This window comes from Notechis scutatus, chromosome Z (genome assembly GCF_049901735.1).
Source record: "Notechis scutatus isolate UNSWTSFEM ecotype Mainland chromosome Z, rNotScu1.2, whole genome shotgun sequence".
NCBI classification, from domain to species: Eukaryota; Metazoa; Chordata; class Lepidosauria; order Squamata; family Elapidae; genus Notechis; species Notechis scutatus.
Genome location: NC_142025.1, coordinates 79229996 through 79257123, shown reverse-complemented (window position 1 = coordinate 79257123; position 27128 = coordinate 79229996). Strand labels below are relative to the sequence as shown.

The 27128-nt window shown below is 40.3% G+C and overlaps 1 protein-coding gene across 1 annotated transcript in view; it reads left to right on the top strand.

Moving 5' to 3' along the window:
* The window catches only part of RECK (reversion inducing cysteine rich protein with kazal motifs), a 109159-nt gene that overhangs the window by 4782 nt on the left and 77249 nt on the right, over positions 1-27128 (top strand). Inside the window, exons 2-6 of the mRNA XM_026678363.2 lie at positions 147-205; positions 5089-5163; positions 10675-10711; positions 15836-15921; positions 22363-22410. Of these exons, the coding sequence (XP_026534148.1) occupies positions 147-205; positions 5089-5163; positions 10675-10711; positions 15836-15921; positions 22363-22410 (305 nt within the window). The remainder of the gene's footprint in view (positions 1-146; positions 206-5088; positions 5164-10674; positions 10712-15835; positions 15922-22362; positions 22411-27128) is intronic.

The following is a 27128-nucleotide window of genomic DNA, read 5'->3' as shown; positions in this document are numbered from 1 at the left end:
TGTGCTGTTATAAAAGCTTGGCAATGACTGTCATTTCAGTGTTCAGTTTTAAAGTACAACTTTAGAAAAATAAGTATAAAAAAAAGTTCCATTAGCATTATAAAATGTAAATATTTATTGAGGTTGAAAAGTATGTTTTTCTACAGGTGCATCATGCTGTTACCTTGCGAAGAATAACTTAATGTGTCATGATGTTTGTGAACTGGTAAGTTGGTTCTGAATTTATGCCAAACTTTACATTTGAATTGGCATTCTAATGTTATGTATTGCCATGTGTTTATCACTTTTAATGGTGAAGTTTTAAGCCTGAGACCTTTAGCGTCACCCAGATATTTTCATGAACTTATTTTAATTATGAGTGTATTTTAAGTTTAATGTGTATGAGTAATCATAGTCTTGGTTCTTTCATTTTATGTGGTGACATAATTTATAAACCGGTTTATATTTTTAATTTTGTTTTATATTTTTAAATTCTTTGTATATCATCTTTCTTCTTGCTTTTACGCAGAATGTCACCTAATTCTTAGTTTTACTAGATTTTTGGTATGTTGAATCGCAGCTGAAAATTTTAAACAGATAACGGTTTATGTCTATTGTTACATATAATATGTAAAAATCTTCAGAAACATATTGCTAATAAGCTAGAGACTGATGCATTTGGCAGTTAGATCAATAGGTGACAATGGAATTAAATTAATATGAAAACATAGGGAGATATGGGGAAAGAGGGCTTTATTTGTCAGCGGCTTATGTATTTAATTGCTAGGAAAGAAGGAAGGAAGGCCTGCCATTCTTATTTTCCACCATTTCTTAAACCAAAATATGTGTGTGTGTGTGTGTGTGTGTGTGTGTGTGTGTGTGTGCGTGTGATGGCATCCAAGGATTTCCCAGGCAGCAGACTGTGGATCTGCCACTTCTCTCCAGTCATCCAATGTATTCTCTCCCTCCCTCCCCCAATTATGCACAGCTTCTGCTGAGGGCTTCCTCCTCCATTGAGGGAATGAAAAGGACATCAAGTCTATCACCACCATCCCACATACATACAGAAAAGGAGATTATGGCTGAGAATCATGAGGGGGGCAACCGCAAGTCCACACTCCCCTCTGGAGCTGGCATTGAGCTGCAGCCTTCCCAAGACTGAATGGATTTCCTTCTCACTTTCTCCACTTCTGTCTCTGTGCTGATCTTCTCAGTGGGTAAATCAAGAGACTGCCTGGAGACTGATGACACTGCAGAAGAAGGAATTCTCATTGGTTCTTCTGCTTCTTCTAGTCACTCCCAAGACTGACTGACTTTTAGCAAATGTTAATAGTTTGGTATAGGTCAGTCAAGTGCCTTTAACTCTCATTTCTCTTCTGAAAAAGGCTTCTCATGGTGACAACCACAGAGAAACCTTTGGAGGCAATCTTGCTTTATATCTAACAAAGTGATTCTTAAACTCTATATTAATTTTAATTTTATCAGGCCATAAATAACAGTGCCATCCAAATTTCAATTCATGACTTTCTAGCTCCAATAGTCTCTTGTTTTGTAGAATTATCTACTTCTTCATCAGTACCAAGCAGCATGTCTCAGATTTTAGATTGGAATACTAACCTTCCCCAGGGGCATAAAGTTTTAAAAGAATTGAGTGTTTATTTCAGATATTAGATTCACATGTTGTATGTTCCATAAGATGAGGATCCACAGAGGATCCATTGCATGGTCAGCAATTTTTTTAAATGATTTTTTAAATTTTTACTATATAAAGAAAAAGCAACAGTTTCAATGTCTATATAAACATTGTGTTGTCTGTTACAGTTAATTTGAGCAATAGTCATCATAATGTTCATTAGTAGTAATCATATAATAGTATTTTTTCTACATAATATTAATACTGAATTGTTAATATGCAATCATACTAATACCGTGTTTCTCACAAAATAAAGCCGGGCCTTATTTTTTTTTGACCCCCGAAAAAACGGCTAGGCCATCTTTTCAGGGGTGACTTAATTCCCCCCCTCTTGCATCCTCGGGTGGGTGGGCAGTGACAGCTTGGATGTTGACTTCGGCGTTGGTGGGGCACTTCGTATCGGGAGACCTTCCGCCACCGTTGCTTTCCCTTCTGCCTCGCTGCCGCGGCATTTAGAGCAACGCTGTGGCGTTTGGCACAGCCACGTGCAGCCAGCCAGGGCTCCTCCCTGCAACCAGAGCCTGGTGGAGACACTCGGCTTCAGGCGCTCCTGTCACCGCCTTCCCTTTGCCTTCGAAGGCAAAGCCAATTCTTTTAAAAACGACACCCTACTACCGGTATGACAAAGCCTCCCCTGCCCGAGAGGGCAGCCCAACCCCACGTGGAGAGGCAAATCTCCCGGGGCCGCAGCACAGGATCGGCCCACCCTGGGTGAAGCGCCCAGCCGCCATCCCTGCCTGGCACCAGGCAGAGCACGAAGAGCTTTGCCTGGGGCGCCCAGCACAGCTGACAGGCGGGCCCTCCTACCCGGCGACGGAGCTCTCACCAAGGCAGCAAGTGCCTCCCCGCTGGGCCCTCCGCTTATCCCGCTAGAGCCGTGCGGGCTTGGGCAGAGCCGGGAAAGCAAGCCACGGGTGCGCGCCCGCCTGCCAAGCAAAAGAGCTGGGCCGACCTGAGCTTGGCTTCCTTCCCAAGTCCCTCCAGCATGAACCTGAAGGGGCCACCGGGAGAGGCTGCCCGAGGCAGTGATAGCACCCACCCGTCCACAGACAGGGAGGTGAGGTAATGGCAGCGCTGCTTCCTGGCCGGCAGAGAGAGCCCGAAGCCGCCGTCCTTTCTACCCTCGCCCAGCCCGTCCCCATCCCCAAGCATCTCCAAATGCGCCAGCAGCTCCAAATGCTGCAGTAGAGCGGGCATCAGGCAGAAGTGCTGACTTGGGGCTCAGATCGGAGGAGGACGCGGCGCAGGCCGTCGCCTTGCCTCCCTGTCCACGGATGGGTGGGCACTATCACTGCCTCGGGCGGCCTCTCCCGGTGGCCCCTTCGGGTTCATGCTGGAGGGATTTGGGAAGGAAGCCAAGCTTGGGTCAGCCCGGCTCTTTCGCTTGGCAGGTGGGCGCACACCCATGGCTTGCTTTCCCGGCTCTGCCCAGCCCGCACGGCTCTGGTGGGATAAGCGGAGGGCCCAGCGGGGAGGCACTTGCTGCCTTGGTGAGAGCTCCGTCGCCCGGGTAGGAGGGCCCGCCTGTCGCTGTGCTGGGTGCCCCAGGCGAAGCTCTTTGCACTCTGCCCGGCGCCAGGCAGGGATGGCGGCTGGGTGCTTCTCCGGGTGGGCCGATCCTGTGCTGCAGCCCCAGGAGATTCGCCTCTCCCGTGGGGTTGGGCTGCCTCGGGCAGGGAGGCTTTGTCATACCAGTAGTAGGGTGTCATTTTTAAAAGAATTGGCTTTGCCTTCGAAGGCGAAGGGAAGGCGCGACAGAGCGCCTGAAGCAGAGTATCTCCACCAGGCTCTGGTTGCAGGGAGGAGCCCTGGCTGGCCACACGTGGCTGCACCAAACGCCATGGCATTGCTCTAACGCTGTGGCAGCAAGGGAGGGAAAGCAATGGTGGCGAGGTCTCGATACTAAGTGCCCCACCAACGCCAAAGTCAGCGCGGGAGCACCATATCCGGGTATGCAACAAAAAAGTACTTCCTAACGGCAAGCCCCCTGCCATTCCCCCCATTTTGCATGTTTAATATAGGCCTTAATTTGGGGAGGGGCTTAATTTGATTTTATGCCGATAAAACATGCTGGGCCTTCCTATTGGTGGAGGCCGTATTGTTGGAGAAACACGGTAATAAACATATAATAAACCCTCATGGTAAAATTAATCTTCTTATAATTTTAAATGTTCTAATTTCTGTTGCTGTTTGTTAACCGTTTATAAAATGAATCCATGTTTCAAAATATTCCATATCTTCCTTCTCTTTAATTTCAAGTGTTAATCTATCAAGTTCTGCACATTCTAGTATTGTTTTTTTTTTTTATTATTATCTTCTCTTCTATAGGGATCTCCACACCTTTCCAATATTGTGCAGATACAATTCTGGCTGCTGTTAAAACATGTAATCAGGGGTGGGACTACTGGTTCGGTGACTACGTTTGTGCATGCTTCACTCTTCTCCTTTCCTCTGATTTCTTTTTTTCTTGGAAACAAAGGAGGCTTTGAGAGGAGGGGTGGAATTGTGCTGAAAAGTGAGACTCCAAAATTAAAAGAATGGCTTTTCAAATCCTTAAAAAATTACAATGCCTACAAAAATTACAATTACAACGATCCTGGACCAGCAATTTCTTTTTCTTTTGGGAAAAAACAAGCAGTAGGTATCTGAGTGGGCACCTCCGGCTCTTAATAAGGACCACATTTAAAGCGGGAGTGGGTGTGGGTGGAGTTGCCTTCTCCAGGAAAGGGAAGAGAGGGAAGGAAGGAGATGAGAATGAGAAGGAGGAAAGGAAGGAGGGAGGGAGGAAGGAAGGAAGGGAGGAAGGAAGGGAGGGAGGAAGGAGGGAGATGGGAATGCAAAGGAGGTAGGTAGGGAAGGAGGGGAGGGAGGGAGGAAGGAGGGAGATGAGAATGAGAAGGAGGGAGGGAGGTAAGCTGTCCACATCCATCCCGACCACACCCAGCCAGCCACATCCACCCCAGCCATGCCACCCAGCCTTCCAAGGTCAACCACAACTCTGAAGGCCCTCAATGAAATCGAGTTTGACACCCCTATTTTAGAGTATCAGTACAATGTACATTGTATAGATAAAACACTATAAAATATGTCTACATATACTTTTGTTTGCTTGCAAATTTTATTGAAAGTGGATTGAAGTTCAGCCCTGGTGGGTCAGTGGTTAAAGTATAATATTGCTGGCAAACTGACCACAATCTGGAGTTTTATCCTTAGGGGCGCAAGGTTGACTCAGCATCCATCTTTCCAAAGTCAATAAAATGAGGAGCAAGATTATTAGAAGCAATATAAAAATAATGCTTCTACATTATTAATCACCCAAAGAGTGCTGTAAAGTGCTGTGAAGCTGTATATAAGACTAAAATGCTATGCTGTGCTATTTTTACCATGCAATATTTTCTTAACTATTCTTTTAATAGATTTTGGCATCTAAGAGTGATTCACATTTGAAACACCTGTTGCAACGTGCTCCTGAATATTGTCCAGAATCTATGGTAGGTATAATTGTTCTTGCTTAATACATAATGAAATTGTATATTGCACTTTATTTCAACATATGGGGGAATCGCAGTAATGTTGATATAGAAGATAAGAAGAGTCATTGTTAGTATCATTGCTGTTGGTACTTTAATATCAGGTAGAGCTTGTGGTTGCCTCAGCTATTGGCCCATGATATTCACTCCCATGAATCCTCATTTATGAATGGAATGGAATGGCTCCATTATATTTGTACCTCGAGGACTGCCTGTACTGAAGCTTGATTGGGAATTAATGGGATGTAGCTCTTTTTGAAATCTGCTAGTTTAAATCTTGGAGCAGTCTTGGCACTGGAAAGTAAGGTTAGCTATGATAGCATGTGAATCTCTCACACTAATTGGGAGAAGTGTCCCGGAAATGACATTATCAATATCTCTGTGTGGAAATGGACCAGAGTGGGAAACGGTGTAATAATTAAACAACTGGTTGGCAGTGGACCTCTGTAAGCTTCTACAATACACCTTAAGACTAGTTTTGGGGTCCCTAATGCTTATTCTCTATAGCCTGGAATAGTTTGTTGAAGTTTGCTGATGCTTTTGCTTCGTAGCCTCCATGGCCACCATGGACTTTTCATAGTTATGGCCTTGGTTCATATAGATGGGCATATGCTAAACCTAGTCTTCACTTATCATATCTAATGTGAACTGAGGTTAAGGCAAACTTTATTATAGATTGACCTTGTATCAGGCAGCAACTACTGCAAATGGGAGGTGGTACATTGATATTATGAAGATCAGATCTTGTCTGATCAGATCAGAACAAAGCAGATCAGATCAGTACAGGGGATGGAATGCAGGATTGGCAACAAACAGCGAAGTCGCCTCCTAGAACAGGGGTCGCCAACCTTTTGGACCTCAGGGACCACCAAACTCATAATTTTAAATCCCAGGGACCACTAACTGGTTCTGTGGGCGTGGCCTAATTTGTGGGTGTGGCTTGCTGGTCATGTGACTGGCTGGTCATGGCTTGTATGTAAATATTATAAATATTTATATAAATATTGATTTTTTTTATAAAAAAAGAGCAACTTTTACCCAAAATCAGGCAAAGCAGGCAGGCAGATTGAGTTGCTCACAGAATCACAGATTCATTCAGAGATCTATCTATCTGCCAACGGCTAGCCCAGTCTGTCACATAAAATTTGCTTGCAAGCAAACTCACCAGATTAACTCACAACACACCATGTATGTCAATATTGAATTTTTTATGTAAAAAAGAGCAACTTTTACCCAAAATCAGGCAAAGCAGGCAGGCAGATTGAGTTACTCACAGAATCATTCAGTGATCTATCTATCTGCCATCGGCTAACTCAGTCTCTCAAATTTGCTTGCCGTGAGTCTGCACTGAATTTGTTTGCAAGCAAACCTTCAGTCCTAATGGAGGTTCGGTTGTGCTTAAAAGCAGAGCCGAAGATCTAAAAACTATCTAGAAAGCAAGAAATCCAACCATTTCCTGCTTCCTAGCCAATCTAAATGTCCTGGCACAGCAGAACAGCTGATGGGGAAAAAGCAATTTAGCAGGCAAGTTTGCTAGGTAAGGAGTTAATGGGCAGGGAGGGTTCCCGCCGGCCATGTGGGCGGTGCAGCCTAGTGTTTCTGCACAGCCTGGATTAATTGCTTTGTGGGGTGCTCTGGGGGTGAGATTTCTCTACGGCCCAAAATTTTCTCACGGCTCACCAGTGGGCTGCAGCCCACCGGTTGGCGTTCTAGAAACTGGTTAACCTTTTGTTTCTTCTCATATGATCTCGTGTCTATCATTACCCTGACTTATTGCCCTCTTTCCTCCACCAGAATATTGCAAACCCCAAGCACGTATCTTCCCTTTTCCAGGTTAAATTATCTGTTTATGCAATGCAATAAGTCACTCCTCCAAATAACTAGTAGGTTTGAATCTCCTGATAACTTTGCATTCAGTACACTAAAGTCAGCTGAACTGTATACATTAGCTATCCAGATAAATGATAGATAGATAGATAGATAGATAGATAGATAGATAGATGGATGGATGGATGGATGGATGGATGGATGGATGGATGGATGGATGGATGGATAGATAGATAGATAGATAGATAGATAGATAGATAGATAGATAGATAGATAGATAGATAGATAGATAGATAGATAGATAGATAGATAGATAGATAGATCCCGTCTAGTGGCCTCCAACCCATGCACATATTTCTACTCAATGTCTTGCTGTTACCTAGCAGAGAAAAGAAACACAAGTTAGGACAAAAACCCAGTGCAGCAGCCCCCAACCTTGATCTCTGTTCTGGAGAGGAGCAGGTGACCCCTTCCCTACTGAACTTCCATCAAACCATCCAAATTATCGAGACCCGTAGTTCCCAAATTGTGTGCAGTGGCATCCCAGTGAAATCATAGGTGCTTTGGGGGTATTTTAAATTTCCAAAGGAAACACAACTGTTCGGTATTTTTTTCAGCCTAGGTGTACTGTGAAAAAAATTGGAAACATTAAGAGTACTATTAATTGAGATAATTTGGGAGTGTTGATCTACAGCAGAGCAAGAAAGATGATAAGGGGTCTGGAACAGTGGTGGGATTCAAATAATTTAACAACCAGTTCTCTGCCCTAATGACTGGCTGGGTAGGTGTGGCATGGCGATCATGTGATTGGGTGGGCATGGCCAACTTGACGTCATTCATCACACCCAGCCCTGCCTCTTGCCACTCGCCTCAAAGGCAGAGGTGGGATTCAGCCTGTTCAAACCAGTTCGGGCTAATCCCACCACTGGCTGACCCTGCCTCACTCGCTTTTCGGCCCATTTTAAAGTCCGCAAGTCTTAAAAGTTGCCAAGGTTGGATACCTCTGAGCTAGATGTTCTGATAGATCAGTGTTTTTCAAATTTGGCAACTATTAAGATGTGTAGGCTTCAACTTCCAGAATGCTGTCCGGGCAATTCTGGAAGTCTACACATTTTAGGATTGCAAGTTTCAAAAACCCTGTCAAAAATGGGCAAATTAAGATCCTTTTTAGGATCTGTGCTTTAGTCTCCTTTAAAAAACATATTACAGATTATCCTGAGCAGCATATTTATGAAGGAAGACTCTAGTAGAATCATGCTTTATGCATAAAAATATACAAAGGCATCTAAGGACCACTAATCTTCCCACCTTCATGGACCATAATTCATGAGAAGAAGTTCTTAATGATCTCAGCAGAATTTTCTTCAGCTCTGCTTTGCCTGAATGTAAAATATCTATGTTCTGTCATTGAGCTGTGATCATTCTGGCCCTACAAATAGACACAAAATTCTCTCAATCATAAAAATTGTCCTCCATTCTCTTTATCTATAGAATGGGGCCCTAAAAATAGACACAAAGTTCTCCCATTATAAAACTGTCTTCCTCTGTCTTTATTTATATTCTGGAATAGTCAGATAATGATGAAAAGCTGAACAGGACAGATACATGGACAGACATTATTATTGATCTGATTTATTCTAGAACTGTTATCACTGGAAAAAATTGACTTTTACACTGATACTTAAGATTCCTTCCCTACCCCACCCATTACTTTGGGGGGCGGGGTATCTCTTGGTTTTCCTCCCTCCTTTCCTTGATTTCTTTCCAAAGAGGCTGCTTGTTGTCCAACTAAATGTGCTAGAGACAGATATGTGTTTTAAAGCACAATCTGTTTTGCAAAGAGATGTACTGACATGAGGAAAAGTCCAAGTGGGTGGAAGGATTTTTGACCCTCTTTCAAGCTTATTTTCTCAGAATTGGTTCTAAAACTGGATGTAAAGTTTATTGGTATAGAAATTGTAATTGGAGCAAAGAAGGAAGCAAGGGGCTTTAGGAGAACCACATTACGGCAATTCAAGTTTTTGATGAAGTTTTCTTGTTTTCCTTATTTTCATATCTTGGCTTTAAATCAACCCAAAGACATTACATTTGTGGAATGTAATCTATATATGGGGTATAGGAATTTATATCATTTTTTTTCCAACAAAGTTTTGCTATAGTCCAGGTGTTACTATGCTTAGTATGCAATTTTATTCTATTTCATATGGTTGTGTAATAATTCAAATTCAGAAGGTGGAATATGCTTTGGAGTGAAGGCTCACTTTCTGTTTGCTAGCAAATGTTTAAAAGGTTTATGCAGTGGGGCAGTAAAAAGCACAATGGATGTAAGGAGGTATTGAGCGGTCTGAAGTGTGTGCCCACACAAGCTATGGATTCTTCTTCCCTTTTCAAATCCAGATTTTGTACAGCTTCAAGAGAGGTAATTGAAGATTTGAAATCTTTATTTTTCAGTCTCTTTTTTTCCTGTTTTGGGGCTGTTTTCTTGGGCCTTTTCTGGGCCATTTTTGGCCATTTTTCAGGTGAAAAAATGGCCTGAACATGGCCGAAAAATGGGCTGAACAATGGCTGAAAAATAGAGATTTCAAACCTTCAATTTTTGCTGTTTTTGGCCCATTTTGCAGGCATTTTTGGGCTGTTTTTGGCTGTTTTTCAGGCAAAAAACCCAGCCTGAAATTACCTGAAAAATTACCTGAAAAAATCCCTGAAAAATGGGCCCCAATACAGCCAAAACGGAAGGTTTGAAATCTTCATTTTTTGGCCTGCTTTGGCCATTTTTTGAAAAATGGCTGAAAACAGCCTGGAAAATGGCGCAGAAAATGACCCAAAAATGGTCCAAAAAACAGGCCAAAAATGGGTAGGGGCGGGGCCAGTCGCTGATGGGATTATCCAGTTTGCCAAACTGGGCAGAATTTTAACAACTGGTTCACCCGAACTGATCCAAACCAGCTGAACCCTATCTCTGGTCTGGAGGCTAAACTGTGTGATGAATTGTTGCAGGAACTAGGTATGTCTACTCTAACAAAGAGAAGAAATTTAGGGGTGATGTTATAGTTGTCTTCCAGTACTTGAGGGGCTGTCATAGAGAAGAGCAAGGTTGGCTGATCTCCAAAACACCTGAGGACAAGACAAGTAGTAAGTGGAATTTTGTTAAAAAGAAATCCAACCTCGGATTAAGAAGAAATTTCCTGACCGAGAGAACAGTTAATCAGTGGAATCCATAAATTGTGGGTGCTCCTTCACTGGACATTTTCAAGAAGAGGTTGGGCAATCCATATCTGGTGTAATAGTATAAGATCTTCTGCTCGACAGTGGTTTGCACCTCCAAAGTCGCTTCCAACCCTGTCATTCTGTGTATTCTATGTACATACAGCTTTCTTAGTTAAGTCTCAGGAAGGTTATAATTAATTTACCCTCTAATTTCTGACAACCTGTATATGGAAAAAAATTTGTACAGCTTTTCCCAAACCAAGTACAATTTGGCGAACTTAAATTCATGGTCTCCAAGTTTCTAGCCTGATCTTTAATCGCTACTAATTCATATACTTTTAAGTATGCTAATGTTTCCAATACAAATATTTATCTTGTTTAAATATTTCTTTAAATTTCTGTTTTATTACTTAGTAATGATAAAATTGTTCTTTACAGAGAGAGGTTTGGGGCTGTATAAATTCCTCTTTGCCAGGTAAGAGCATTATTATGTATAAACTTAATAGGATGTTGAACTCATGTTTTGGTTATCAGGTTTGTACTTTTTTGGGTTTCTTTTTTTACATGAGCAGCTTAACTGTGCAGTAGATACCAACTAATTTTTTTGCATAGAATTTAATATATAGGTCTCTTGTATGGTACCATTGATCACAACTGTGGCTATAGATATATGCATAGGTACCTAGTAGCCTCTCTTTCCTTGCACATTTTTTTGCCTATGTATCATTCCTTTCTGTTCCATGGAACAGGTGTAACTTCACTTATGAACATTTATTCAGTGACTGTTTAAAATTACGACAGTGCTAAAAAAGTGGACTTATCCATACCCAAAGTTATAGCCATTGTAGTACCACTACCGTCACAGGATCAATAGTATTTTGACAGCCCACCCACACTTAACAACTGCAGGGGGACTGCTACCACTATCTCCCACCCATTATATGCCCTTTTGGCTCCCTTGCACAATGACAACTGATAACAGTACTGGGGCTGGAGCTGATATAGAGGTCTAGACCCTATGGCCTAAGTGACAGTACTGTGGCTGGGGCTGATTAGAGGTCTAGGGCCTAAGGCCAAAGATCTTAGCTACTGCCTCCGAGTCACTACTTAAGCTTCAGTACTGCTGCTGCCGCCACAAAAAAATGCCCTCTCAATCCTATACCAAAGGCAATCATACCAGCACCATTGCACAAAGCTCCAATTGCTCCTTCTTAGACTCCACCGCATTTCATGAAACTTTGTTTCTTCATACCATTCTCCAAGACACGATCTTCATTCTTTCTCTAAGTCGCATGTTTCACTTCTTTTCTAAGCCATGGATTGTATTCCTTCTGCAAGCTGTATGCCCCGTTCTTTCACGAAGAAGAAATTAGTTTAAATGATAATAATCTTGCTGTTTGGAGAAGAAATTGTAACTTTAGAGAATTAGGCATTATGAGAATGATGCTCCTGCCATTTTCAAATAATGCACCTGTTCCATGCAACCTGGAGGAGACCAGAGGATTTCTGAAGGTTATAACCAAGTGCACCTATTAGACAAGGAATGGGATGCGCTGCTCAGAAAAGGAATGGAAACAATCTGCTTTCTGCTTTCTTTCATATGTCCCTATTGATTTCTTCCTCCAAGAAAATATTTTTGTTAATGCTCTTAACAACAAGCAGAATAAACTTTATTACAGTCAATGTCCAGAGCAAGGAAAAAAGAAAAATATTGAAAAATATCTATTTCATACACATTTTAACTGTATAAAATACACCTAATACAAAACGGCATAAAAATACAGATACAATCCCTATAAAACCTGTTGAGCTGATCTCATTAACTAAAATTATTAAAACTACTATATATAAAACTAATTTAATTTGCTTGCTAGTTTATTATAATATTTTGCTGAGTGCGCATCAGAATAAGAAAAATCAGTGATAGCTTTATGGCATACAGTGTTAAAGAAGAGAAAACATAGAAGTTTGACTTGCTAAACTTGCTGATAGTTTCAATCCACAAGGCTTTTGTAAGACTTCATAGCAAAAGCTCACAACTTGTGCCAAATATTAAGCACTGTTTTCCCTCAGTAATAGCTGAAAAAGATTAAATTTTGTGGACCACCTTTATTAGAGTATGTATAGTTCAGTGTCTGCTTGCTCATAAAAAGTACAGCTTAGAAAAACCTAAGCCATTGATTCTATAATTGTTAGCCTCCAATGTAGATCAGACTAGGAAATTAAGTCATGAATACTAATACAATTGGAGGACAGGTAGTCCTTCAATTATGACCACAATTGGGACTAGAGTTGCAATAGTAAGTTGGTGAGGTTGTACACTGAAATGTTATATGATTGCACCAATGTATGACAACAATCCCAGCTTTCCCTGGTCGTGATGATTAATCAAGAATCATTAGGTCATTAAGTAAGTACCTACCTCAATCCAAGCTATTCTGGGCTTGGTCATACCTAGCCCCATGCCTTGGTAAAGTAAGGAACTGCTTCCAACTCTCCCCTCCAAACCTGTTTCCGCTCCCATATCTGTCCTTTTACCGCCTTGTACCCTACCATGCTGGGTGGCAAGCAAGGCTGCATGACTCTGGGGTTGCTTGCCATACCTCTACTGAATGGTCGTAAATTCAGGATTACCAGTGCAACCTTTATTATAAGGTTATAATAGCAGAATCTTACAAGCCTGAATGTGTTTCCCTCCTCTCTCCCTTTACTTTTGTTAGAGCAAAGGAAGATCTTGTCTGAGACACTTGCTTGGATTACTGTTCTGCCTCAGACTCAGCTTTCTTTTATTTGGTCATTGCCTTAGTAAATGATTCTTTCTTCTGTTCATGGTTATTCTTTTCACCCATTACATTTTTCTCTTTTCCATATTGGCATCCAGTATTGCAGAGTGGAAAGATGTGTTTGTAAACATAATTTTATGTAAACAATAGGCTGGGCACCATTCATAAATATAAGCGCACCAACGTGCCTACCGTCCCTGTCCTATTGTTTCTCTTATTCTTTTATTTTTTCTTATATGTACCCATTTCATGTATTCACAACCATGTATACACTTATACTTATTATCTTGTAAACAATTGGCAAATCAAATAAATAAATAAATAAATAAATAAAGAAAGAAAGAAAGAAAGAAAGAAAGAAAGAAAGAAAGAAAGAAAGAAAGAAAGTGCTTGAGCCATTTCCTTCTTGTGTTCTGCATCAACTATTTTTTTAACCATACACATGGCATCATCATATACCAGTTGGCATAGATATCTAAGTGAGAAGCCATAGGGAATGAGCTTTTGCTTAATTGGCAACAAATTGCCAATTTTCTTTCCAAGTACAGGAATTAATATTTTTTTTCTATTTCATTTTGAAGTTTGTATCGATTTTTTGAATCTTTTCTTTCTCTTCTAAAATGCCAGCAATTTCTAATTTTGTTTCAGTTTCAAATTTGATAATCATTTTCTCAGTATCTTCATTTAGGTCATTAAAAATATGCTGAACATACAGGGCTCAAACAGAGCTATAGTGTCTGGATGTCGTGCATCCCCTCCCACTTGTGACTATATGACTGTAATTTTGTCGCTTGTATCCTTACGATTTATATGGACTGTCTCCTAGTATGATTTGATTGCTTATTGTACCCTATGACTATTATCAAGTGTTGCACCTTAGGATTCCTGACTCTCAACAAATGCATCTTTTCTTTTATATATACAGAGAGCATTTGCACCAAGACAAATTCCTTGTGTGTCCAATCACACTTGGTCAATAAAAGAATTCTATTCTATTCTATTCTATTCTATTCTATTCTATTCTATTCTATTCTATTCTATTCTATTCTATCCTATCCTATCCTATCCTATCCTATCCTATCCTATTCTATTCTATTCTATTCTATTCTGTTCTATTCTATTCTATATTTGAGTACTCTCCAATCTGACCTAGAGCTATTTATGGTATTTTGGGGTATGGTCATGCTGCCAGTTATATTTAGTTCAAATATTAAGCTAACAGGTCTGTATTTTACAGGTTCCCCCTTCTTCCCTTTTTAAAGATGGGGGGTTTCTTCCAATCTCAATTTTGTCTTAAATGATAGTAATCTAAAAAACATAAACTGTTATAAAATCAAATCTATAAAAAGTAGTAGGGTTAACTAAAAATTAAATATTTCATTAAATTTCAAGCATTAAAGAAAATATTACTAAGATAATGTACTGTGCTAAAAATTAAGTGTAGTTATTTAGAGAAGCAGTTTGTTTCAGTGGTTAAGAAACCAAAGAGTTTCTATCCTGGCCTATTTCTGGCCTTTGGCATGAAAGACAGCTGGATGACTTTGAATCAGTCATTCTTTCTCAGCCCAACAGGTTTGTTGTTGTAGGGAAAATAGGAATAGGAAGGAGTATTAGATATGAACACTGCCTTGAGTTATTTATAAAAATAATAGTGGCAGGATTAAAAAATGTCTAAAAAATTTAAATCTAAAAATCAAACTGAATACTACAAAGTATAAGACATACTTCCCCCCACCCAAAGGAGGGTGAAAATTAGGGTGCCTCTTATACATTAAATGTAATCCCGCCCACCTGCTGGCCCCCACCTTTTGACCATTTTCGTCTTCCGTGCGCCACATTTTAGACCTGTTCCAGGTTGCAGGGATTGCCACAGACCATCGCCTCCTCCGTGCCTTGTGTTTTTGGCCTCTGTTCAGGATTATCGCTGCTGCCTGGAACAGCCCAAAAATGCGACACCCAAAAGATCAGCTGCATGGTAGAAGCTGCCTCTCTGCCCCAAAGAGGTTCATGCGCGCTCACAACCAGCGAACCTGTTGTTCTCTGGGAACAGCTGATTGGGGTATTCTGGGAGGCCAATCCTCCTGCCAATCAGCTGCTTGTGCAGAATCAGGCTGCGATAATGTGCTGAAGCTGACCAGGCTGTTTGCTAAGGATGCTAGCCAGATGAATACCGATGGATGCTGGTAGTCAGAGACAGATTTTTTTTTCTTATTTTTCTCCCCCAAAACTAATGTGTATCTTATACTTCGTAGTGTCTTATACTCTGAAAAATAGGGTAATTGGAAATTACAGTATCCTAATCCAGCATGAGTCATGTGAAACAGCATTATCTCTACAATATCTTATAGAATGGGTGCTGCTGCATGTTGTATATATCATGATATGGTTAGGGTGACAAAATTATAGGGAAATGCAGAATTTTTATACAATCCAGTGAGTATTGAAAAAAATCAAGAACTGCAAATTTCTCTGTATAATGAGGAGAGGAAGCTAGGCTTACAGTTTCAATTTGTGTGGCATTGTGCAGCCCAAATTTTCCTGGAAAGGGATCTGTATAGAGACTAATCCATTGTTAGAGGCAGGTGTTAAAAGTGAGTGTGAACAAAGGCCTTTCCAGGGTGGATTGAGAAATTAGGCACTTCCAAACCCATATACAAAGAATGCCTCCTAAATTTAGTGTGGTTTATTTTGGCAGCAGTATATTAGATTTGTAGTGCAATGTTTTGGAAAATGTTGCCTTTGAGTTGTTGGATATACCTTTAAAATATATATATATATATAAGAATGGTTTCATAATGTATTTTTTTTCTTCAAAGGTGTTTTGAAAAAATCTGATGGCTGGGTTGGCTTAGGGTGCTGTGAATTAGCCATTGCAATAGAATGTCGACAAGCATGTAAACAGGTAAGTGTTGTTAGATTATCTCTTTTGGGGGATGTATATATGGTGCTAATATAAGAAAAAAATAGCAAAATTTAACAGCACAGATCTGCCTTCTGAAACATTTTTATTCTTTGAAGTCTTTTCTCCATGTTTTCTGCTACAAATTGTTTTGAACAAGATGCATTGCAACATGTAAGTTCCTTTCACAAAATGGTTTTTTTCAGTGGATGTGTTCTTACAAAAACAGTAATCTACAGAAAGGGGTTAAGGAGAAGTGTGTCCCACTTTCTTACTGTATAGTAATCAGAACTAGAGAACTTGCTTATTAATCAAAACTATAGAATTACCTATGGCTTAATATGTTGGTTGGACCAGACATGTGGATTTGAGGGCCTCTGATGTCCCTTCCAACTCCCAATTCTATTCTGTTGTTCTGTTATTCTTTCTATGATCAGGTATATCCATTCTATCAAGTCCAAGGAAAGTCTAGGAGATCGGTCTATATCAGGGATCTCCAATCTTTTGGACCTCAGGACCACCAAATTCATAATTTTAAATCCCACGGACCACTAATGTGAATCCAGCATGCTGCTCGCTGAAGTGCCTAGACTCCCACTGACGAGATGGGATCCTTCAGGCACTTAGCTTGGCTGCCTGTTTCTGCAACCTTAAATACTCAAAGAGTCATTTGGACCCATTTCCCACAGAAAATAAAACACCGGGACCTCTCATCTCTCTTTCTCTCATCTCTCTTTCTCCCCTCCCCCCTCTGTCCCTGGAGGTGTGGGGGAAAGGAACCTCTGAACTGGTACTGGGTAGTGGGAATCTGATGTCCGGAGGCCAACAAACCATGTGCTGAAGATCAGATGGCTGGCAGGGAGGTGGAACAATGGGTGATATTGGCGGTGGATGGACTGATGTCCACGCAGGAGATCGCGGCATTGGAACCCTTCCCAGGTGTTCCCTGGCCTGAAAGGGGGTGGGGTTGGGGGAAAGCAGCCTCTGAACTGGTGTTGCCTCTTGCCTTTGTGCATTGAAGAGGCTGAGTGGCTGCCAGCGATGCCCTCAGGTGAAGATGTTGCAAGGGGGAGGCTCAATCCCCTCAGGAGCTGCAAAGCGCTCACTGCCCCTTTGGCAGCTGCCAACCCTCCTTCCCGCTAGGCATGTGAGCACTTCTGGCGAGGAGGAAGAGAACCATAGTGGGAGGAGGCTTGGCGGATGCCAGAGGGGGAGTGAACGCTTTGCGGCTCCTGGGGGTCAAGCCTCCCCTTCGCAACATCTTCATCTGAAGGCATTGCTGGCAGCTGCTTCCTGCGGCTCAGGAGGTCCGTGCTCTTCCTGCTGCTGCTTGGCCTCCTCGATGCGCGGAGGCAGGAGGCAGCAACCACGACACGGGTTTGCTAGGGAAACTGCAGGATTGCCCCACCTCCCCGCCAGCCATCTGGTCTTCAGCACTTGGCTCATTGGCCTCCGGACATCAGATTCCCATCACCAAGCACCAGTTCAGAAGTTCCTTTCCGACCCCCTCGCAGGCCAGGGAACACCCGGGAAGGGCTCCAATGCCGCAATCTCCCGTGTGCGCATCAGTCCATCTGCCACTGGTATCACCTCTGTTGCAGACAAAGGTGCGCTGTGGACCACCAAAATTTTCTCACAGACCACCAGTGGTCCACGGACCGCCAGTTGGCGACCTCTGGTCTAGAAGACCTCCAAGGTGCCTTCCAACTCTGTTATTCTATATTCCATGTTCTACATAATCTGAACTCTGAATAAATTATTTCTATGGAAATTTAAAATGAAATCTACAAAAAGTTGTTTTCAGATTCTGCTTCTGCAGATAAAAAATAACAATTGTTCTGAAGTTCCACAACTCTTTAGCTTTTTCATTTTCAGTTATTTTATTTTATAGTGCCATTAATTCTTGCTTGCAGGTGAGTGGTATTTCTTCAAATAATGATATAAACCAATTGCCAAAATGATTCACTATAGTACCTGTAAAAATTATGATATGCTTTTTAATGAAAAATTGGAGAAAGTTGGAAAAGCTGAAAATGAATACATTGTGGGATTTCTAAATAAAGGCTGATCTTGGCTCATAACACATCAAATAAAACTAAGGTTGAAAAGAAAAGGGTGTTAATAATTGATGTGACAATACCAGGGAGTAATAGAAAAGAAGACAAAGAATTTGAGCAAATCAGAAAGTATCAAGATCTGAAAATTAAAATATTATACCATAAATGTACCTTATTGGTCCCAGTGGTTATCAGCACACTGTGTGCCATATCAAAAAAGTTGAACAGCAGTTAGAAAATCTGCACATTGACAAAACTTCCATCTGTGAATTGCAAAAGGTCACACTCCACATATATATACATGGATACATTACAACATCCTAGGTTCTTGGGAAGAATGTATTGTGTATGAAGGCCAACAGGAGCTAAAGATTTGGCAGCTGAGACTCCATATTGTGATAATGATGATATTATCTGTTGAGTCATGTCCAACTCTTGGTGATTCTATGGCTCAGGTTTCTCCATATCTTCGACCTTGCACTGCTTCTTTGAGTTTTTCTATGCTCTGGGTGATGTCAGCTTTGATAGTGTTCATCCATCATGTTGGATCACTAACTCTTCATAATTGCTTTCTCCAGTGAATTCCTCCACATGCTGTCTAAGGAATATGCAGGGGTCTTCTCCAGCACCCTAGCTCAAATGAATCAATTTTCTTCCTTTCTTGCTGTTTTAAGGTCTAACTTTCACAACTATATGTAGCTATGGAGGACACAATAAAGTAGACTAACCCAGCAACCCACAATCTTTTGGGCACAATCTTTTGGAGAGTGGTTTTTCCGCAACTGAAGGCTTCTCATGCTGACTGCATCCCATGGATGGGGCATCACTTGTTGGTGTGGCCGGTTTCTGGCATGCTAGGACCTGATGTTGGTCACGGACCAGGGTTTGGGAATCCCTGAACTAACCTACCTTTGGTTGTCAAACTGATGCCTTTTTTTTTCCATATTTGGCTCATGTTCATCATTTCTGTGCAACAGAGTGCAATCTGACATTTTATGTTTGTGTTGCATTTACCACTTTGAGCAATCTCTTCAAAACATTAAATTCATTAGAGAAATAAGGAAAGTGTATATCAAAGTATATGAAAGATTGTTGATGTTTCTTTCTCCAATCTTTATCCTGAATTTTGATTTTTCAAGATCTAGTTTCCTCATGAGGCATTTTAACATACAGGTTGATTAAGAAAGGGGAAGGAATGCAACTTTCTCTATCTTAAGCCAATCAGTGTCTCCATATGGTATTCACACAGTGGCTTTCTGATTTGTGTACATTGATTTCACTTACTTGACCAAATCTGCTGATATTCTCAAGTTTGTAGGACTCTCCATAACTTCTCATGATCCATACAATGGAAGGCTTTCTTATAGTTGATGAAACATTTAAATGATCTTTTGATATTCACAAGATTTTTCCATAATCCAGTGCCGATTTCAACATGGTCCCATGACCCCTTTGGAAGCTGGTAATCTAGTAATCCATTTTGAAGGTTGGTGCTATTGTTGTATAATTTTAAATAGAATGTTGCTGATGTAAGGAATGAGAGCAATTGTGCGATAATGAGAGCAATCTATAGTGTCTCTCTTTTTTCAGCAGTGGAAAAAAGTGGAAAGCAGTGGAAAAAACACTGAGTGTTTCCAATCCTTTGATGACATGTCTCTAATGACACTGGTGATACAGCTCTCAGTAATTCTGCAGGGATAATTTCAACACCTGAAGCCTTGTTGTTTGGCAGTTAGTTTACCACCCATATGATCTCCTCTTCAAGGATAGACAATTCTATTTCTATTTTCTTGTCATCTTTAGGCTGGGCCCCTTTGCTAACTGTATACAGTTCTTCTGTATATTCTCTCCAATTCTTGATGCCTTGTTGGTTGGACAGTTCTTTTCCTTGCTTGTTTTTAATGACACCTTTATGAGCAACAAAAGGTGCTTATATCTTTTTGATTTGCACAAAAGCGTTCCTCATATAACTGTTCATATGGTCCTTTGTCCCAGTAAATTTCATTGTTCTTCCTTACTGCCCTCTGGAAAGCTGCATTCAGTCTTCTTGCTTCTTCCCATTTGCCTACTGCTTTGGCTGCTTTTCTTTGCTCAGCTATTTTGATGGTTTCATCTGAGAGCCACCTGCACTTTTTCTCTGGCTTCTTGCATGATATGTATTCTTCTGCAGTTCCAATAATGGTTGTTTGAATTTCCTGCTATCAGGCGTCTTCTTAGCAGTGAATTCAAATCTATTTTTTTCCTCAGTTGTATATGTAGTAGTGATTTTGTTGACATCAAACTTTGCTGATGCCTTTTTGATTTAGTTTGACTTTAATCTTTGCCAGCAACAATTAATGATTTGAGTCACATTTAGCACTTGGATATATCAAGAACAAGGATTGAACTGGCCATGTGTAACTGCATAGGACATAGTCAATCTGATTATGGATCTCACTGATTATTTGGTGAGGTCCAACTGTATAAGGGGCAATTGTGCTGTTTGAACCATGTAACTATGGTCCTAAATAGATTTTCTTGGGAAAATTGTACCAAACAATCACCTGCATTGTTCCTCTCACCAGCCCAAAATGATCAGTGATGCCTGTCTCTGCTTGTTGGCCAACTTTTTCACTGAAGTCACCCAAAATGTAAACAATGTCTTTTTTGGGGTACTTGTTTCAGAATTTCTTGATCTATGGCATAAAAGCCCTCTATTTCAAGCTCTCAGCAATTGTTGAGACATAAACTTGGATAACTGTGATGTTGAGGGGATTGGCATGAATTTTGATGGTTATAATTTGGTCGTCGACAGTTGAGAAGCTTTCCACTGCTCTAGCAAGTTTCTTGCTTTATGATAAACATCACTCTATTTGTTTTCCTGGTATCACGTCCTGAATAATAGACAGTGAAATCCTCAGACTAGAAAAAGTCACTGTCTGACTAGTGTAGCTTACTGACACAAAGAGATCAATTTCCAACTTGATCATCTCTCATTTGGCAATATCTAATTTACCCTGCCTCATTACTCCGACATTCCAGGTGGCCATCTGATATATCTCTGTACAACACAGACAATTGCTAACACCTCTGGTTCCCTCAACAACTAAGATTTCTTTTGTCCTGTCGTTGGGAACCCAATCTGATATGTTTGAGAACCTTTCCATAGAAATTTCTTGGCAAGTTTTTGTGAAGTAGATCACCGGGTCTTTCTCCAGCCCTGTCACTCAGTTTTTGACAGCTGCCCAGGGACAGCAACTGCCGTGGTTCATGTTAACCTACGTGATGACCAATCTGGTATGGAATTCCTTTTCTGTTGTCTTATCATGGTAAATGGATTGTGGATACTCTTAATCTGGCTCCTTAGTTGAGACCTGTCTGACTTGTGTGACTCTAGTGGCATACCTCCAGCATAGCTCTCAACCTTAACAGAACATATAAGTTTCTCTCCCACAACAAGGGGGTATTTACATGGAGGGGGGATATTGTGAACAGACAATAATTATTATATATAAAATTATTAATTTTTTCTTGTAACTGACACTGGGGAACCTATTAAATACTGCTTCATATTTACAATAGTGGCGAATATCTGTAGCTTGGACGTAGGATGGGGATGAAAGTTCATTCTCTGAGTTTGTGGGTTGCTTTCTGAATGTTTCGTTACTAAACTAGGTAACATCTTCGGTGGAGTTTAACTCTGCTGAAGAGGTTACTTAGCCTGGTAATGAAACAGTTGGAAACCAACCCACAAGCTTGGAAAATGAACCCTTGCCCTCACTGCATCACATTTTCCCCACAAAACAACCCTGTGAAATGGGTTGGACTTAGAGCGAGTGACTCGCCCAAAGTCGGTCAACCAGCTTTTATACTTAAGGGAAGCCAGACTCTTGATTTCTAGGTCAGCACCTTAACCATTGCACTGAAGTGGTTTTCAGAGTCTTACTCTGTCTTGTAGTTTTATTTATAACTGAAAAATTAAGATTAAAGGTGAGGAACCTGCAGCTCTCTGTATTTTCTTGGACCACATTCACTATCGTGCCTCTATGGCTAGTATGATAGAAGATATGTTTAGCAGCATACGGGGAGGGGGGAATCTTAGACATTGTATATGTGTTTATTTTGTGTTGACTAGGCACCTTCTCAAGTCTCTTCCTCCCTATTTTTGTGAGCATCTGAGTTCCTAAATTAATTAGCATCTCCCAGCTATTGTCACCATCCACCAGAACTGGAAGGATTGATTAAATTCCAAGATTTAGAATCATGCACAGTAAATGATTCAGATTTGGTGCTATAGTAGAAATATAGCTGGTGACATTTTAAAATTATCACGATTCTTATCTATATACTTTCTAAATTCTGTTTTTGAATAGTCTGAAAAACATATTGATAATAAAATTTATTTTAGGCATCTTCAAAAAACGATATCTTGAAAATTTGCAGGAAAGAATATGAGGTAAGCATTTTGCAGATATTATTTTCTTCATAAGTAGCCTTATTTGGTATAGATTGATTATAAAGTCTGTCTATAGTTTGTAGAAGAAGATCATGCTATTTTTAACACTATTAGGTTGGCTTTTGGCAATCTGATTTGCAAATAAGTGTCAGCAAAGTGAACCTGTATTTTTCCCTGCTTCTTCCTCTTTTCTCTGTAATGTTTTATTTTCTTTTTAATATAATAATTTCATATAACCTATACACCAACAAAACCTTGAATCATGAATTATATGTTCTTGTAATCTGGAAGATTGTAGCCATAAATGCTTGTGTTTGATTTGATGTATATAACCAAGCAGTTCTCAATCTGTGGTCCGCAGACCCCTGGCAGATTACAATATCATCATAGGTGATCTGCGAAGGCTTAAAGAAATGTTATGAATTAAATCTTAAATTAAGTCTTTGGGCTCCATGGCCATGGTCATAAAAGGTATTTAAAGGGGGGGCTGTAGTAAAGAAAAGATTGAGAACTGATATAAGCTCTCTTTTGTATTTGATGTTTTGAATAAGGCATATTATGTTTTTAAAATCTTGCTCAAACCTTGAATGGGATGCTTATTGGCACTGTTCATTCTTATTACCAACCATGCTAATCTTGCTCCCTCTACTACTTTGCCCAGCCTAAAACTGGTTTTTCTGCGTGCACCTTTCCAGGTTTCTTTTCCCTACCACTCAAGGGAAGACTATGTTCCAGTCAAGGTTTTGTTAGTCCGTTGCAATAAAAATATTACAGACTAGGGGTGTCAAACTCAAGGCTCATGGGGTGCTTAAATCTGGCCCGCAGGGCTGCCCTGGAAACAGCAAAGGACTGGCCTGCGATGCCTCTGCCAGCAAAAATGGAGGTCAGGAGGGTTGCGTGCGGCCCTTGTAAGCCCCATTTTTGGCCACAAGAGCCTCCTGCATCTCTCTGCCAGCAAAAACAGAGCTTGGGAGAGGAGCCCTGCGGCTCCCTGAGCTTTGTTTTCACTGGCAGAGGGATGCAGGAAGTCGTTGCGGCCAGCCACACTCACCCCGGCCTGCCAAGGTCAAACACAAACCTGATGCAGCCCTCAATGAAATTGAGTTTGATATCCCTGCTACAGACTTTTATTATAGTATGTTTGTGGACTAGATCCTACATCACTAGATTTAATAATACTATAAATGGCCATGGAATGAGAAATAAAAGAAAGTAAATTGAAGAGCAATATGTAGTGATAATTACCTTGTGAGGATGCCTTCTTACTAGGTCTGAATTAGCAGAAATTGATTTATGGAACCTGACAGAAGGCATTCTTAGTAGAGTTGTTCCAATTATGGAATTTCATCTGTGTTCATTTGCAGCTGGCTCTATGTTTTGTAAGTAAGTATCAGCTGAAAATTATTTCTACACCAGGCCTTTGCACAGGCAGTCCTTGATTTATGACCATAATGGATCCTGGAATTTTGGTCATAAGTAATTGCGGTCATTAAGCAAGGTGTCCATGTGACGATCTCACTTAACAATTGCAATTCAAGTACTCCCTGTTGCAGTTGTTAAGCAGGCAAGAGTGCCTGGGATGAGAGAGGCCAGACCCCCATGGGCATGTGAAAATCTGGTACAGGCCAGAGGTATCTGCCACCTAGGTACACTGGCACATGGACCCTCTGTTCATCCCACCATGCCCTGGTCCACTTATCTTTCTGTTTCCTAACTCTATCTTTCATGTGAGCTCCATTCTTGAAATAGTTTGGAAAGTTCCTTCATGAGATTTCTAGATCTCTTCCTCTGAGTAAAAATTGCTAGTAAAACTGCCATTTTGAAAGACTTTGGGCCTCAACATTTCAGAATGCTGAAACATTAGCATTTTGAAAGGCTCTGAACCTTAGCTTTCTCTTCTGCAATCCTCTTATTTTGCTAGCATCCTTCTCTCAGAATGAGAATTCAAAACTGTCAATCTTCTCTAGTATTTCATCAGATTTTAGGCTTATCCCTCTGGTGTGCAGGAGGATTTCCCTTCCTGCATGGAAGAAGGGAAATCCTTGATATGATGTGAGAACGGATTTCATAATCGCAGGGCACTTGACAATTGGTTGCAACTATGAACAGCTTGCCAAGTGCCTGAAATATGATCTTGTGGCCAAGAGTAGTATGTTGTTTTATGATGCCCAGAAGTACTTTATGGGCCATAGAGCATCTGTCCTGTGCTTTTGTAACTGTGAACTTTGTTAAATTACCAGTCATAATTTGAGAACTAGTTGTACTTATTTATTAATTAAATGTATGTGCTGGTGATTTCACAATTGAGTGACTCTGGGTGGCTTACAACATCATAAACACAAGAATAAATATTAAAACATTAAAAAACCCTAAAACATTTAAAATAACAGGAAATTGGGTTGTCAAACTCATGGCCCATGGGCCAGATGTGTCACACTGGTCATGCCCACGCCCAGTTTAGCAAAGGGGCAGAAAAGTCACGATACGTCACTTGACACCACTGTGACAACGTAAGTTTGATGCACTATATGAATGAGATAGGGGTGTTCTTAATCCACTAGCTAACTCCCTCATTGGGGGCCCCAAGCCATTTGGTAGAGCCAAGTTTTGAAACCCTTCCAGAAGGCCAAGGGGTGTGGTAGATCTTATCTCCAGTGATGTTCCAGAGGGCAGGAGCCATGATAAAAAAGACTCTTATACCCAATGTATTTCTTTCCTGTCCTGGTTTTAAGCTATTAGAATTGTTTCATTTTAAGGTGATGAATGTTTTGATTTTAATATTTAGTATTTGTCTGATTTGATATTAACTTATAGCTATACGAAAGCACGTTAACAATTATTATCAATACCATTTATTATTAGCTTCTTATTTACAAAACATTGTTGAAAATGGTAAAGAGACTTTTGTACTTGTGAATTGATGAATATATGTGTGTTGTGTTCCTCACTTTAGGAGGGAGTGGCTTTGATATTCTAATTTTTCCTCCAGAAGCCCTCCTTAGATTCAGCTATAATCTTCCCATTTATTAAATAAACTTTTTTAAATAAACACTTTAGGGGAAATATATTATATGGACCTTTTTTTCAAACAGGAGTTCATGACAAATACTTTAGCTGAAAATGAAAGCAAAAAGAAATTTACCAGGAGTGGTATGAACTAGGCTGAAAGTTGGTAAAAAAGAAAAGAAAGTTGTTGATAGAAATTCCTAAACTTTTGTTGGAAGCCATAAATCCTAGACTACTGTAATAAAGTCCAGTATTTTTAAACATACTTTTAGAGATTTAGCTAATTGGTAACTTTTAAAAAGGTTCTTTTCTCTTGCTAGCAGTTACTTTCTAAATAAAAGTCTTCTTTATTAAAATGCATAAAAAGTATGATTTGAACTTTTTCCATAGCATCATTTTTTTTAGAAAAAGAATCAAAACTGAATGTGGTGAAGTAAGAAAAAATATGTTTGTAAAGAATGTCTTGACTTTTGTGTTGGGTATAGTGAAAAAAGTATCCGGGGGTAGAAAAAAAAATGTAGCAATGGTTTTGCATTGTTTCTCAGATGTATTGATGGATACTACATACTGGATATTAAGCTAGTTGATATTACAATAGAATCTAGGATTGGATTAGATTAGATTAGGCAAAAGAGTTTCCTTTTTAATCACAGTCTTATTGTTTTGCAAAGCTTTAGATTAAACCAAAAGATTCTATTCCTAGAATCCTGATTTAGAAAATTTGCTTTTAATTTGAAGAAATACTACCAAACCATTTGATGAATTGTAATTTAAACATTTGCCACGAAATAGACTTTTGCTATTATGGTAGTTCACAACTTATAACTGATTCCGTAATAATCATTGGAAGTTAAAATACAAATATTTTATCTCAGAAATTCAATGTAGAGAAAAGTAAAGTCCTACACTTAGGCAAGAAAAACCAAAAGTACACATATAGACTGAGTGAAACCAGGCTCCATAGCTGTAACTGTGAGAGGGATCTTGGAGTCTTAGTAGACAACCAGCTAAATATGAGCCAGCAGTGTGCAGCCAAAAAAGCTAATGCAATCCTAAATTGCATTAACAGAGGGATACAATCGACATCAAGGAAAGTACTAATACCTCTTTGTAAAGCCTTAATAAGACCACACCTAGAGTACTGCATCCAGTTTTGGTCACTACCATTTTTATAAAAAAGATGTTGAGACTCTAGAAAAAGTACAGAGAAGAGCAACCAGGATGATTAGGGGACTGGAGACTAAAACATATGAAGAACGGTTATAGGAACTGGGCATGGCTAGTCTAGTGAAGAGAACAGGGGAGACATGACAGCAGTCTTCCAATATTTGAGGGGCTGCCACAGAGAGGAAGAGGTCAAGCTATTTTCTAAAGCGCTTGTAGGCCAGACAAGGAATAATGGATGGAAACTGAACAAGGAGAGATTTAACCTGGAAATAAGGATAAACTTTCTGACAGTGAGAACAATCAACCAATGGAACAGCTTGCCCTTGGAAGTTGTGGGAGCGCCATCACTTGAGACTTTCAAGAAGAGATTGGACTGCCATTTGTCAGAAATGGTGTAGGGTCTCCCGCTTGGGTGGGGAATTGGACTAGATGACCTACAAGATCCCTTCCAACTCTGATTATCTGTTACCTATCCTTGACATATGACTAAAATTAGGATAAGAAATTTGACTGGTAAAACACGATGTAATCTAATCGTATCACTT